The sequence below is a fragment of the Hirundo rustica genome, chromosome 9 (genome assembly GCF_015227805.2).
Source record: "Hirundo rustica isolate bHirRus1 chromosome 9, bHirRus1.pri.v3, whole genome shotgun sequence".
Taxonomy (NCBI): domain Eukaryota; kingdom Metazoa; phylum Chordata; class Aves; order Passeriformes; family Hirundinidae; genus Hirundo; species Hirundo rustica.
Window position 1 is genome coordinate 4,343,145 of NC_053458.1, and position 14,725 is coordinate 4,357,869.

The 14,725-nt window shown below is 49.4% G+C and overlaps 1 protein-coding gene across 1 annotated transcript in view; it reads left to right on the plus strand.

Annotated features, from left to right (window-relative positions):
- Positions 1–12,415, plus strand: part of PLPP3 (phospholipid phosphatase 3) — a 43,925-nt gene extending 31,510 nt beyond the window's left edge. Inside the window, exons 5-6 of the mRNA XM_040072969.2 lie at positions 6,110–6,286; positions 10,555–12,415. Coding sequence (XP_039928903.1) covers positions 6,110–6,286; positions 10,555–10,680 — 303 coding nt within the window. The 3' untranslated portion in view covers positions 10,681–12,415. The remainder of the gene's footprint in view (positions 1–6,109; positions 6,287–10,554) is intronic.
- The last annotated feature ends 2,310 nt before the right edge of the window (positions 12,416–14,725 follow it).

Genomic DNA, 14,725 nt, shown 5'->3' on the forward strand with positions numbered 1-14,725 from the left:
CCATCGTAAAACTTTCTGAGCTGAGTTTGGACTGCTCACACGGGCAGTCATTTATTTCTGGGGAGGTCTGTGGGCAGTCAGAAAAGTCAGCCCTGAGGTATTTTCAAGCCCAGCATATGGGAACAGCCAGTCCCTGTTAAGATGGTGATGGTTTTTCTACCAGGGCTTGACTCATTTTCTGCAGGATGCTGGGCAGTCTTTCTTTTTTTCATGTGTTTTTCTGAAAATCCAGCTCTTGTGGAGCAGGTGAGAAACAAATGGGAATACAGAGCTAGGGGGGATGCTGGCAGAGACCCCAAAACTGCAGAGGATGCACAGAAAATCTGTGTGGTTCATTTTCCATTGCTGCTTTGCACCAGTGGCCACTGCCTGATGTTCTTCTAAACTTTGCAACAGGCTTTAGAAGTGGTGTTTAGCTCCTGTGTGATGCTTCAGAGCACAGAGATGCCTCTGGTCTCTCTTTACTGCCCTTCCCTGTCCCCATATGGGAGCACTTGAGCTGTCAGCACTCACCAGACTTTGCCCCACAGCCCCTGATCCAGGACAACAGGCTGCTCCACTTATCCCTCTCTGTGGAGGGGACAATCCCTTCAAAATTACTTTATTTTTGATTTTTGCCTTGTCCCAAAACTGTGATATGGCTGGCAGCAGACTCTGTCTGACCAGCTGTCCAGTTCCCTTGTGCCTTAAGAAGTCAGGAAAAACTACATCAAGTATTTGGTGATAAATGAAAGGGAGAAAAAGGCAGCTTGAGACAAGCCAGGTGAGGCAACAAGCTTAAGGCTCTCTTCCACCTAAATGATTCTGTGATTCCAGCTTGGCTGTCAGCACCCTGCTCTCCATCACTCCCTGGTCACTGCCAGAGCCTGACAGAGAAAACTCATGGAAAAAGGGAGGCAGAAAATCTGACATATTGGAGAGGCTGACAATATCAAAAAATAATTGCAAGAAAAAAGAGATCATAGTAAGCCAGAGGGATTTTATTTGATGCAAGATAAACCCCTCTGTTTCGCTCGCCTCAGTGAATGCGTTGGGGTTTTGAAAGCCAGGTTAGAAATGTGGCATCCACCGTGCCAGTGCCTGCAGGAGGTGTGTTCAGTGGATTTAATCAGGGAATCATCCCAATCAAGACAACACAGGTGCTCCCCTGTTCCTGGGAAGTGAAGGCTGTGCTGCAGCAGGTTGCTGCCTACACTTTGGATGGCAGGAGTGTGCCAGGAGCTCCTGCAGAGTGGAGGTGTCCATGGGGCTGAGCGTGTCCTGCAGAGGTCTGGCGGATCGGCCGCGTCCCGAGCGTGTTCCTGATGGAACAATACTTCATATTTCAAGGATAAGTCACTTCCCGTCTTTCCTGACGTTCCCTGGCTTCGCTCTCGGAGCCCATTCTGAATTAAAATGTTTTCAAGTTTGTTTCACCTGGTGGAGACGGGTGCCAGAAAATTCCAGTCAGTCTATTAAAAGATCCGTGGATTCCCACGCACCCCACCGGGCTTTGCCTGCAGCTTGGGGCTGGATTTATCCAGATATTTGGTGGGCAGTGGATGAGTGACCACAGCTTCCCCAATTCCTGGCACGGCAGCAGAGCCCTGTGCTGTCCATGGGTTCTTAGTAGGAAAACACTGGTGGATGCCAAGCCCTGGAGAGCTTTGAGGGAAAAGCCCCAGGGAAAGGCACTTGCAGCACAATAAAATCCCCTGGGATTTAGCTACAAATGCTGACACTTCAGAGCTAAGTTTCTCGCAGCCTTCTTGTCACCAGGAATACTCAATTAACATCAGGCCTTTGTATAAAAAAAATTAAAGGGGAAATAACTCTTGGGTAATCGTCTTTGTCCTAATTTTCCTTGCTTTGTTACTCCTTGGCTGAGCGAGCTGTAATACGTATTTATAGCAGGCTGAGGAAAGAGGAGGTATGGAAAGAGCTTATTCCATGCAGCCCTCTGGAGCTGACCCACACCTCTGTTTTGTTTCTGTGGATGTGGGGGAGTCTTTGCAGGGAGCAGTGGATGCTTCCCACTCCCCTCGAGCTTGTGAGACCTTAACGCTGGTTTATTCACAGCATGAAGTTGCCTGAAATCACACAAAGGGAAAAGCTAAATTTAAATACCAGAAAAGCTGAATTAATATCCCTCAGCAAGGTTGGCTGATTCTGGATAAAATGCAAGCAAAACTTGTGTATTTAATATGTGCCAATGGGTGAGGCAGAAGGCTTCAGGATGGGTTGTGGTGTGTTCTACTGATGTAGGTGGAAAATGAGAGATGGTGCTGGGTTTATGTGTCAGGGGAAGCATGAGGCTTCTCCCTGGAGCTCCTTGCTGAAGGGTGGAGAAGGTGCCCTGGTACAGCTGAGCAGTGATGTGCCCTTGTGAAGGAACCTCTGTGGTGGTTGTGGGCTTGGAGGTGAGTTTAGTGGTGATCTAAGGAAGAGAATAAAATGGAATTTCATCAAGGCTGAGCTGTGAACTGAGCTGCTGAGCTGATGGGGGTATTTCTGATGGGGTGAGAGGGTGCTGTGCACTCAGCAAAGGCAGGGGAACAGCAAACAGCACTTGCTGAGAGGTCTTTGCCTATATCCTGTCCTTCCCTTCTGGCCAGCTTGGTCAGAAAAGCCATGTTCTGCATTCCCCAGCCTCCAGCTGGCTTTGCCCAGCCAGAGCAGTACATTACACTGGGATGAGTTCGGGCTGGAGAGGTCTGTAGCGCTTTGGGTACCACTCTGCTTGCAGATGGGGCTGCAGAAGGAGTTCACTTGGGGTCAGGCAGCCAGGAACAAGCCCGGCTGTTTCCCAGAAGGAAACTTTAGGTGTGACTAAGGGCCGTGGTTGGTGGAGTCCAGCCCTGCGGCAGGGAGAGTGTGAAGGGGACGGGATTTCTGGAGAGCAGAAAGCTCCGGGAGGCTGGAGGTGATGCCCTGAGCCTGTGTCCCCTGCCAGCTCCTCCTGGGTTTGCTCAGAGGCTGTGTGTGGCTGTGGGCTGTCCCCACCAGCACTGTGGAAGTCCCCTGGCACAGGAAGAGTCCCTCGAGCCATCTGCTTTGTGGTAACTCAGCCTCTGCCAGGAGACAGCGGACGGGAACTCCAAACAACTCCCACTCTGTGATCCCGATTCACCCACCCTTGCTCCTGTTGGTGCTCCTGGTTTTCTCTGCCCTGTGATGATCTGTGGTGGAAATAACCCTGGCTGTGGTCTTGCTCTTCCACCCCCTCCCGGGAAGGGCTCCATTCCAGCTCCACATTCCCACCCAAATCTGTCAGTCTGTAGCAGGCAGCATTTCAGATTTGCTCCTAGGAGCAAAAAACAAACACCAAAACAGCATAAACACCTTCATAAGCAGATTTTCAGATAAATTTCCAGGAACTTCCCATTTCTTGGTAATAGCACTAATTCCTGCTTTAGGGAAATTCTGATCCTTTCAGCCCCTAGATTCTACTTTGACTTTTTGACCTTGTCATATTAACTGGGTTTTTCTTTCATACTGAGGGCAGAGGCAAAGTTTGGAGCTCCCTGAGTCTTACCTTGAAAGTATTTAGGGATTCCTGGTGGTTTTTGAGCAGCTTTTGTAACACTGCACGTTCATAAAATGCCTGTGGAGTGCTTTTATCCTCTTTTTTGTCCTTATGAATGGGGAATAAAGAGCAATTTTTCCATCACCTTTATTGTGGCAGCAAAAGGAACTCAGTTGAGATCCTCACACTGGTGCTGCAGTCTCTGAGGGGCACCTGTTCAGGTGGGTTTCAGTCCTCCAAGATACACAGGTGTGGGTGTGAGCTGGGTGCTGGGGACTTGGGGCACACCCAGCACACCCCATATGGTGCCACACTGCTTTTTACTCCTTTTCCAGGGCTAAAGATTGCACGTGAGGGGCACAGTTCAGCCCCAGAAGCGCCTACTTCATTGTGTCTTCAAACTTGCTGTTGGCTTTTAATTGCTAATTTTTAATTGATGCTTTGCACCAATTAAAAAAGAAGACTTTTTTAGTCCGGGCTTGTGGGATGAAAAGATTTGAGAAGATGTCCAGACTGTGCGAAAGTGGCAAATGTCAGATTATACAGCAGCAGATTTCCTTCCTAAGGGATTTGATGGGGCAAAGACAGAAGATTAAAATAAGACATCAGGTTTCAAATCTTCCTGGTAGAACTGAGAGTGATGATTTATAATATATAATACTTGGAGATACTTTTGCTCTGCAGCAGCAGCAGCACCACCACACTGAGTTTTGCACTGCCACCTGGGCTGAGCTGAGGCTCTTGAACATGAAAATAGCATCATGGAACGGTTTGGGGTGGAAGGGGCTGTGGTGTGGGGTGTGGGATGTGCTCCATGGGGCCATGACTCTGTTTCCAGGCTAGAGCTGGTTTACAGATACATTCCCCAGAATCACTATGTGCATTAGCCAGCACCGAGCTGTTTGGTGCTGCTCCCTTCCATGTTAATTGGCTAACAATCTGGATAATTTGGAGCATCTGCTCCATTCAGATAATGGGATGTTACGTTTCTGCTGAAGAGCCCGGTGTGTGTTCCTTCCAGAAAGGGGTAGATACAGTGTTTACACAGCAGCCAAACATACTAAATTGGCCAAAATGATGCTTAGCGGGGGAGGGAATTATTCCCCCTTCCTATTTAGTTCTGCTTTTACAGGAAATTTTATGCTTTTATGTTGTCATTAAGTTATTTGCCGTCTCAGGGAACCCAGTGACAGCTTCATTCCCTTTCGCATCAAGGCGGTGCAAACTGCTCTGGGTGTGTAAAAGGGATCATAAACGGGGGCTAAAACCCCTTTGCAGCCCTCTGATGCAGCAGAGCCCCTTGAAGGACCCCTTGAAGTGTCTGACTCCAGTGCTTCCTTTAGGGACAGGCAGGGCAGAGCTGCAGGAGCCGAGCGGCTTTTGCCGCTCACTTTCACACCCTTTGAGCCTCTCCGCTCCCTGAGCCTGGAGGCCGCCGTGGTGTCCCTCCCTTCCCTCAGCCTTCCTCCCCGCGCTCATCCACGGCAGGAGTTGCTGCTTTCCTGCCCTCTCTTCCCGCCCAGCTTCCCGGTTCCCACAGGAACCGGCCGTGCCCGGCAGCCGCAGCGGAAACGGGCCCGAGATAGTCACGGCAGGGCTACAATGTCTGCTTGACATCACCCCAGCGCCGTCTTCTCGGGCCGAGCCGGGGCTTTGCCTGCCATTCCCACCCAGGGAGGGAATTCCCAGGCCGGGTAGTGGGGCGGCTGCTCTCTGCTTCCCTGAAAACCCCCGGGGCTCGGGGTGGGAAACGTGGTGGGAGTGTTGGAGGGTGGCATTGTGTACGGTGTCGGTGGTTGTGGCCGTGTCTGGGGGCTCTCGGGATGGCTCTGAAGGTTTAGCGTGCTTCCTTTCCCTCTGAGGGATGGTATGAGTCCTAAATACTCCAGATTTGGGACCTTGCTCTTGTTAGGTATTAATGAAGCTGGGCAGGAATTTCTTTGCTGGGATGCAGTGTTGTGTGGAGGCTGAAGGGCGCAGAGGGTCCCAATCCCCTGCTCCTGGCTCACGGGGGAAGGGCTGTGCCCATCCACCTCTGTCCTCATCCCCTCCATGGGTTAAAAATCCAGAACATCTCTGGGCACTCCTGGGCCTGTATGAATGGGCCCCAGGGGGATTTGTACCCCAACATCTCCCCCCTCTCCTTTGAGCCCTGAAGCCTCCCTTAATCGCTTTATTAATCATTTGTTGAATGCATTGGAGTAAACAAGGCATCATTATCAGCACAACTGTGATGATGACTAGTATGTATAGACTCATTCTTAAAAGCTCTTCCACCCATGATGTTAAGTTCCATCTCTCTAATAGTCTATCTATCCAAATCCCATTACAAATTCCAATTTTGACACACCCTCCTTAAGCTGTTGTGTGCTCTTATGGACAGATTTTGAGTGATTAAATGAATCCATACAACACATCCCTCCCAGAATCCAGAGGCCTCACAGGTGCAAGGAGCATCCTTTTTGTCAACTCCCCCTCCCTGAGCCACAGGGCCGTGGATGCCCCACAGCCACCCCCACAGAGCAGCTGCCTGCTGCATTTTGGGCAAATTCGGGCGAATTAACGCAACCTTTTTTTTGTCTGTTTCCCTCTCTTTTCCCACAGTTTTATCTGCAGGCCAGATTCACGTGGAAAGGAGCCCGCCTGCTGCGTCCCCTGCTGCAGTTCACCCTCATCATGATGGCGTTTTACACCGGGCTGTCCCGCGTGTCCGACCACAAGCACCACCCCTCCGACGTGCTGGCAGGCTTTGCACAGGGAGCCCTGGTGGCTTACTGCGTGGTGAGTGTGGAAAACGGGGCTGGGAGAGGTTCTGGGGAGGTGCTGTGGGAACAGCAGAGCCTTTGAAACCTGCCAGTTCAGCTGGGGTGATTCCCTGTTCCAGCAGGGGGATGTGCTCCAAAGGTTTGGTCCAGGCAGCTTGGGGCACTGGAAAGATATTCAGTCAAGGGAGGGTGTTTCCCTCTCCACCAGTGGCTTTGGCTTCTCCAGCTGTTCTCAGTAAGGCTCGTTAGCAAGGTTTTCCAGTCCTGGAGCTGAGCAGAGTCTGGGGTGCTTGGGATTATGGCTCATTGGCGCACAATCCATCCAAAAAGTGGTGTCAGCCGATGAGACGAGGCTGGCTGATGGCTGGCGGATTTTCACGGAGCAAAAAGGCTCCTGAGAAAGCACCCAACAAAAGCTGTGCCCACCTCTCTTCAGCTGCTGGGCTGCTTCTGGTGCCACTTGCTCTCCAAAGGGTGACCGGGTTGCACAGCCCTGTGACTCGGAGTGACGCATGAGGATGTTTTAAGTTGGCAGGATGGAGGGCACCAGGTCAGGCAGCTGCCTCAGATAGAGGAGCTGGGAGCTGTGTTGCTTTCTGTGTCTGTGAACTCCTGAAATCAAGATTTTTACAGCTCACCACTTTTTATAGGTTTTTTTTTTTTAAATCTGTGTGTGTGTTTTTTGTTTGTTTTTTTTTTTAACTGTTCTAAAAGTAAACCAGCCTTGGGAACAAGGAGTTAAGTTCACCGATATTACATTTTGCAGGGAGAGAAAATAGGTTATTTATGTACTTCCCACTCGTCGATGATGTTCCAAAGCCAAAACAAAAATGTCATTGTTGGGAAGCTTTTATGGAGCATTATTAACTCTGTGAGCAGTAGCTGCTGGCTTTTGCCATTGCCTGGTGCCCACGCCCCATGCAGGGCTGGCAGATCCCGGGGGGAGGTGGGAGAACTGTGTGTGTTCATGCTGGGAAGTGGGATAACAGCCGTGGGGAAGGGGAGTGGGGATCACTCAGTCCTTCCCTGGATCCCAGCAGCGGTTCCAGAAGGACAATAGCTCTCCGGATGCTTGGGATGGGTGTCCGGATGAGCAGCAGGCCTGGCTGTCCCCTCCCAGCCCTTGGGCAGCTGGAAGCTGTGCTGGGAAGGGGAGGCTGTGGCAGGGCTGGGATAGTTTTCCTGTTTCATAGGAAGCAGCTGCCTGGAGTTTCCCAGGCATGCTCAGCCAGGGGCAGCCTGAGCTGCTGTCCCAGCCCGCTGGTAGAAGAGGCAGTTGTGTCCAAATGCTTTGCAGGAATGGTTCAGTAACCCGAAACACCTCAGGGTTTGAACCCAGCCCTTGTCCCGTTCCATCAGCCTGCAGAGAATCAGCAGTGTACTGTTCCAGAACCTGGCTTTGCTGGTGGGAGTCTTTGCCTAGTAGGGCCTGGCAGACTTTCCTCCGCTTTGGGAGGTGGCAGCAAGGGACAAGAGGAAGAGTCATCCCAAAACACCCCGGAGTTTGTGCTGAAGGAGCAGTTTAGCAGCTTCTTGCTGAAATTCCTGGTGTGTCCTGGGGGTTCTCGCCCACCTCTCCTCCACAAGCTGCTCTGAAACAGAGGGAGGGACCTGGAAACTCATCACCTCAGACCCTGGGTGCTCCCAGCCACCCCTTCCCCCAGCAAAGCCTTCAGGGTCCACCCTGGTGATAGTCAAGGGCTGTAAAAACACCACAGTTATCAGGCCGTAATTTTCAGTGGAAACCAATCGTGGATTTCATCTCCGAAGGTTGCCTGAGCTTAAACCCAGGTCGTGCTGCAGCAGACACGTTTGTCTTCCAGTGCCTGAAATAACAAGCAGAAGACATTAATGTCAAGCACTTCCAGCTGATGAAACATTCAGGCTTGGACCCAGGGTGAAATACAACGAGAATTTCTCATGTAGAAATTGTTTCTATGCGCCTTGCAGGCAGCTTGCTGTGTGTTGTGTGGTTTATGTCTCATCTGAGGGAGAGGGAGAAGGGGAGATGTCAGAAGGACAAGCTCCCAGTGTTGCTCTGGTTAGCTCAGAGGAGTTGTTTTAACCTCCCTCTGTATATGATTAAAAATTGCTTCATGTAGGATGAAAAGTGATAGGAATTGTCAAGTGGGAATGTGAGATATTGGCTTAAAATGCTCTCAGTCTTCTCCCATCAAGTTTTCTTTATGGGTGGAGAGCACCTTCTACAGGAAATGGAGCTAATCCAAGTGAAAAACTTAGCACGTTTATTAGTCCTTTTTTTGTGTTAAACAGTTCGAGCATTAGAAGGATTTAACACGCTTTTAACCCCCAAAGATCACGTTTCATGATTCCTATAAATGTTTATATAACCTCCAGCCATGTTAAAGTGAATTACAGTTTAAAAAGAACTGAAACCTCTTAACCGGTCTCAGAATGAAACCCTGAAAAGCAGCACAGTAAAAGCAAAATACCCAGGATGACTCTCCACCGTAACTCATTCCTGTCAAAAATAAGGACCAGACTCAAAGTAATCCCCAGATGCTTCTTGCTCTCAGCAATCTCCTCCCATAAATTGATTTGTCATGGCTATCTTGGTGCAGAAGTTGGACACCTTTTTGATTGAATCCAGCTCTCAGAGGTGGACAAATGAGCAAGGTGGCACCAGAAACACACCAAACCAGACAAATGGGGGGTTTACAGTTATTAACAACCCAAAAGAGAGCCAGTGCCAGAGTGGTTCAACGTGGTTTTACACTGGGATGCTGCAGCAGGAGGCCAGACTCCAGCCTGTGATCCTTGGGAGCATCCTGTTATTTACCCAAACATACAAATGCTGCCACTTGGATGCCCTGTAAACAGCTTTATCGACTCTGTTGTACAACCAAACAGCCAGACACCAGCACATACATCAAGAAAAGAACTGTTTGTACATCAGCTCCTTCTCAGCTTTTCCACAAAGCAACACCAGCTCAGGTTCCTTCATCCTTGGTTACAGCTGTAGGAGTAAATTGCTGCTTACAGCAGCTTCGCTGCCCGTCCAGCTTGAACCTTATCTGCTGTGCTGATAGGGGCCTGAAAAAGTTATTTCCAAGGACAGCTTGACCTGCTGCACAAGGCTCTGGGTAGTTAGAAAATGTGGAGATGCAGGTAGGCCAGACCTTTGCTTTCCCCCTGTGGTACCCAGCCTGGAAGTTGTAATCTAAAATTATTACTTTAAGCACCTTGGAATTTTTTTTTTACTCTTATTTATCTGGGTGCTTAAATGTTGCATTTGAGTAGTGTGGGAGAGAAGACAAATGTACTGCTGATTCCGTCAGCCGTGTGCTGCTCATTCTGGGATTTCAGCTCAGCAAACCCATGGCTTTAGTCCAGATTATTGGGGTCTAAGGATTTCTGAGATAAGCTCTCAAATTGGGGCTGACAGAGGCAGTTGGTGGCAGGACAGAAGTTTGTGGCTGTGGCACCAGGTGACAAAATGATGAATCCTTGCCACTTCTTGCTCCATCCAGAGGATCTGTGCTGACTCTTTTCCCTTCTGGCACGGGGCTGAGGTTTGGCAAGGGTGAAAGTGCCCCAGTCCTGGAGGACTGATAAGCTTCGTGCTGCCGCTGCCAAAGGAGGATGTGGAAGTTTCCTCCCAGCACTTTGTTTCTTATTGTGTTGCTGCCTTCCGAAATTGCCAGGCTCTGGCTTTTTCACATCCGGGAGAGGGGTTACATCACGGCATATTTAGGAAGAAGGAGTCAGGAATAGTGCCTCCTCTCCTTAACCTTCCACCAGACCCCAGCTCTGTACTGGTGCCTTGGTTGGGCGTGAGGAGCATCACTCACCACTGACTCACTGCCGATAGCTTTTAACACAGCTTTGACTTGAAGGCTTTTAATTGCCTACCTGATGTCTGGCTCAATGAATTGTTTCACACCAACTCCATCCCTGAAACCACTCAGGATGAGTCAGGCCAGCCCTTTGGAGACCTTTGTTATTTTATTGGAGTGCAGGCCGTGGATCTGTTTCCTGGCTTTTCAACCGGTTCAGCAGAGGTCTCGGTGTTGCACTCGGTGATTACGCAGTGAGAAATTAAGTTGTCCTCTCATGTTTTTGCAGTTTTGTGAGGTCTGAGCCTTTTTCCCTGCTGTACAGAAAGGTGGTAGCAGGCACTTGGGATTTCACAGCTGTTACAGGCAGGCTTACAAAAAGTACTATTTTTGCAGCTTAAAGATGTGTATATGTTCTGTAAAACAACTTTCTGAATAAAGCATCGCCCAGTGTGACTAAGTTTGCCTTTCCCGCTTATTCCTACAGGTGTTTTACGTCTCAGATCTCTTCAAGCCCAAGACAAAGACTTGCCTGCCTCCACCTCCCATCCGGAAGGAGATCCTTTCACCTGTGGACATCATTGAGAGGAATAACCATCACAACATGGTGTAGAACTTCGAGCAATCAGATGGGTGTTGTATTTTAAACTTTTTTTTTTTTTTTTTGCAAAAAAAAAGTGACTGCTGACAGCAACTACCTGCTGCTCTCAAATCTCATCAGACAGTAGAATGTAGGGAGAGACTTTCTTGCCCGACCAGTAAAGTCTTACTCTGTGGTCTTTTCAACTTGCGACATTTGGATGAAAGGGGTGGTGGTCAACTAAGGCAAAGGCGACAATGAGAAAGAAAAGAAAAAAATACGAACAAAAACCCACACAACACAAAAAGCCGAACAAACAAAGAGAGGTGCCGGAGTTCTGGATGTGCAATTGGTTTGAGTGTTCATGTTGTAGTGAACGCCAAATTGTTCCTAGCCCAATGAACACTAAGAGATTTTTTTTGGAAAGCTGGCCATCCTAGATTTTTTTTTTCTGACTACGAAGATTTCCGATGCCTGCGAGGAAAACAAAAAAAACAACTCACGACTAAATTGTATAGCACTATGTATGAGCAACAGCACTGAGTCAAGATCTGGGATTGGTTTGTAAGAGTTGCTTTTCTCTCTTTTTGATCCTATTTTATTTTTGCCTCCTCTCTTCCATACTGTGACTTAACTTAGGAGAAGCTTGCCCAGTCCAAGATCTCCGAAGGGTCTCTGTTCTCTCTGCTCACAGTACACGCCTTTAACCAGCGGCCCTGAGACGCGCAGTGAGGCCGGAGAGCTCCTTCCTCCGTGCAGAGAAGCCACATTTCTTCCTCCCCGCTCACTCCCTGGCCAGGGCTCATCCCACCCGAGCCCCAGAGCATCCGCCACTTCCCAGCCATCCCCTTCCACCCCCCAAAGGAAAAAAAAAACATCCCAGCAGGTTTTGTGCGCGCCCGCCCGCGGGAGCCGGCGGTCTGCGCGAGGGGAGCGGCGGCTCTGCCGAAGACTCGTTCGCACTACGACCCCGGGGCTGAGTCCCGGGGAAACTTTTATTTCTGCAGTTTTGGGACGGGCTGCTGGGCGGCACGTCCCGGCCTGGGTGTCAGTCGGTTTGTGCATCCCCTCCTCTCCTCCTCCTCCTCTTCCTCCTCGTCCCTGGGGCACCCCGGGGTGCGCCATGGCAGTACCAGGTCCTGTGCTCCGCTGGGTCACTCCGGTGGGAAATCAGCTGTGCCTCTCTCGGGCGTGATGATGAATTTATATTTTTTTTTTGCCCAGAAGCCACAGGTGCTTGGTTTGCAGCCCTCCCACGAAGCGCGTTTGCAAAGGGATCCCGCAGAACATGCAGAACGGCCATTTGCACATCCTTCTCACAGAATCCGTCCTATCATTTCAACTTATAGCAAGCTATGATTTTTTTTTTTTTATATTATAAATATTATATAAATAATGTATAAAACCTTAAAAATTAACTATGTAAAATATTATTTCTGAAACAATTTTAGATATATCCACTATGACTATAAACTGTGTCCTGACCTGTGTTATTTACATTTTGCTGCTTAAAAAAGCATTGAATTAATTTTTTTATAGTCGACTAAAATATTGTAGTTCTGTGGTAGTAATATTTTAATGAAAATAACTACAATTAGAGACATTTGTATAAAAAAAACATATTAAATTGTCTGTATTTTTGTAATGTTCCATTTTGTAAAGAGAAGAATATTCAAAGACTTTTGTAGAATACAAAATTGAAGTTTGTATCTGCGAAATTATTGCTGTATAAATGTGCTTTTTAAATAAAAGCTCATAACACAACTAAGCATCCTGGCGCATGCTGCATTCTGTCTTTGGGTTGCCCTTTCCTTGCCAGAAAAAGAGGGTCCTTACCCAGTGGATGTGTGATGTGGACGTTGGATGGCATTTTGGGATGTGATGGTACGGGAGGGCAGCCTTTTTTGATGGGAGTGATGATGAGAAGGTCCCGTCAGCTCCTGGCTGGGGGCACTTACGGGTTTGCATTGATCCTTCCTGTTCCATGTCCAGCCTTAAAGCAAATCCCATTTTACTGAAGGCATCCCTCTTTCTTTAACAATCTCTTTAAAGAAATACTACTGAAGTAGAATAAGGTTTGAAGAGCCACAGCCCAGCTGCTGGTTGTCCTGGGCAGCCCCAGCCCCTGCTAGGAGGGCTCCCAGCTACGCTCTGCACAAACACCTTTCCCATGAAAAGCAAGCACTTGGCGGCTGAACCAAAACCTTGCAGCTCGCTGGGTTGCAGGTAGAAGGGAAAAGAAGACAAAAGAAAATCTCACAACAACGTGTGCTCAGGGAAGCACATGTGCACAGCACACGGTTATGAGGCAGCCTGGATCTTTTTATTATTATTTTTATTTTTTTATTATTATTATTATTGTTATTTTCCTCCTCCTACAGAGGCAAATGAACTTGTTGGTGGTGACACACGGTCAGAGCCGCGTTTCAACCACTCCTTGAATGAACCACATCAGCGAGATAACACGGCACAGAAATAATATGCAAGAATGCATGACAGGAAGCAAATACCACATCAAACTGCAGAGAAAGAGCAGGTGGAAATTAAGCCAGCAGAACTGAGCTAGCACTTGCTATTATTATCCTAATTAGGAGTAAAATTTTATTACACATGGAAAAACTTCGTAAACCCGCACCTGTCCCAAATGCAAAGAGAGTTTTCATGGTGCCACGTGGGATCTGTGCCTGAGTGTTTGGGGCTTGAGGGTGTTGCAAAGGTGAGACTTCAGCTGTGGGGCAGTGGCTGTGAGGACAGGCTCTTAATCCCCAGTTTATCTCCAAGATGCATTGCCTGGGTCTAAGTAACCCCCACGGGAGGAAACACTGCCCCATCTGCCTGTGGAGCCCTCCATGTGCAGAACCAGCCCCAGTGCAGCGATCACTGGGGGCTGAGAAAAGCGTTTGCTTGCATCTTAACCCCGGCTACTTGGATAAAAACAGGAATGCAGATGTCTGGGTGAAAGAGGAGGGCTCGGAGAAGGGTCAGAGGGGAAGCAGCACAGGAGGCAATCAGAGCCTGGGCATGGCAGCAGGGCTGGCTAGTCACGGGATCTCACTCAGGATGTGTGGGTCAGCCTGGAGAGAGGGAGAAGAGGCCATGGATAAACCTGTGGGAAGCAACAGGGTTGAACTCTTGTGATGCGGGGCTGAGCATCAGCAGTGCCAATTCCTATTTGTGGCTGAGCGATGGTTGTTTCCTCCTCTGCTTCCTGCCCGCCTCTCCCGTGCTGTCCCATTCCATCCCATTCCATCCTGGGAGGGTAAGGGCAGCTTTGCACGACACCTGGGGGGCGTAGGTAAGTGGGTGCAACTTTGCTGGGGCTCACCCCTACTCACTGCCTGAGGATTAAGAGAAGCGATCATTTCTGGTGGGAAAGGACAATGTCCATGGACACCTCTGGGCTAGCCAAGCACAGAGGAACATCCCAGTGCTACAGGAGGAAAAAGGACCGATTTTAAACAAGCACTTTCATGAAACCCCACGGACAAGTGAAAGGCAGAGGAGCAGAGCTATAGGTACCACAAACCACGGGTATGGTGACACCTACTGCCATTGCTTCCTGAGGGGCAGGAAGGAAGAGAAAATAAATAGGTGAAATGGAAAGAAACCCAAACCCCAAATCCGTATGAGTGCTGGGATCCTGAGGCCGCCACTTCCTGCAGTGTCTGCAGGTGCAGCTGGAGCTTGCACCTTGCGCTGCTGTGCTGCTTGGTCCATCCTGCTGGGCTGCCGAGCAGCCAGGAAGGACACTTTGGCGTTTGCCTGCTGCCGCTCTCTGCAGCTCTCCTGAGGAGGCAGATGGCCGTACAAACCCAGATGCACTCATGCAACCCAGACGCGTTGCTGGAGCCCGGGGCTGGCTGCTGGTTGTGGCCTTTAGTGCTGCAAAGACTGGGCTCTGCTCATGCTGATGCTAATCAGGGGCTGCGGAGCACCCAGCTGTCTGCCTTTGATGCTGGGGCCTGGCTGGCAGAGCCTCTCTGCACAAGGGGACGTTCTGGTCAAACCTGTCTTTTTTTGCACAGAGACCGGTTGAACACGTTTTCAAAGGCGGGGATTCGTGCATGCACCTGACTGC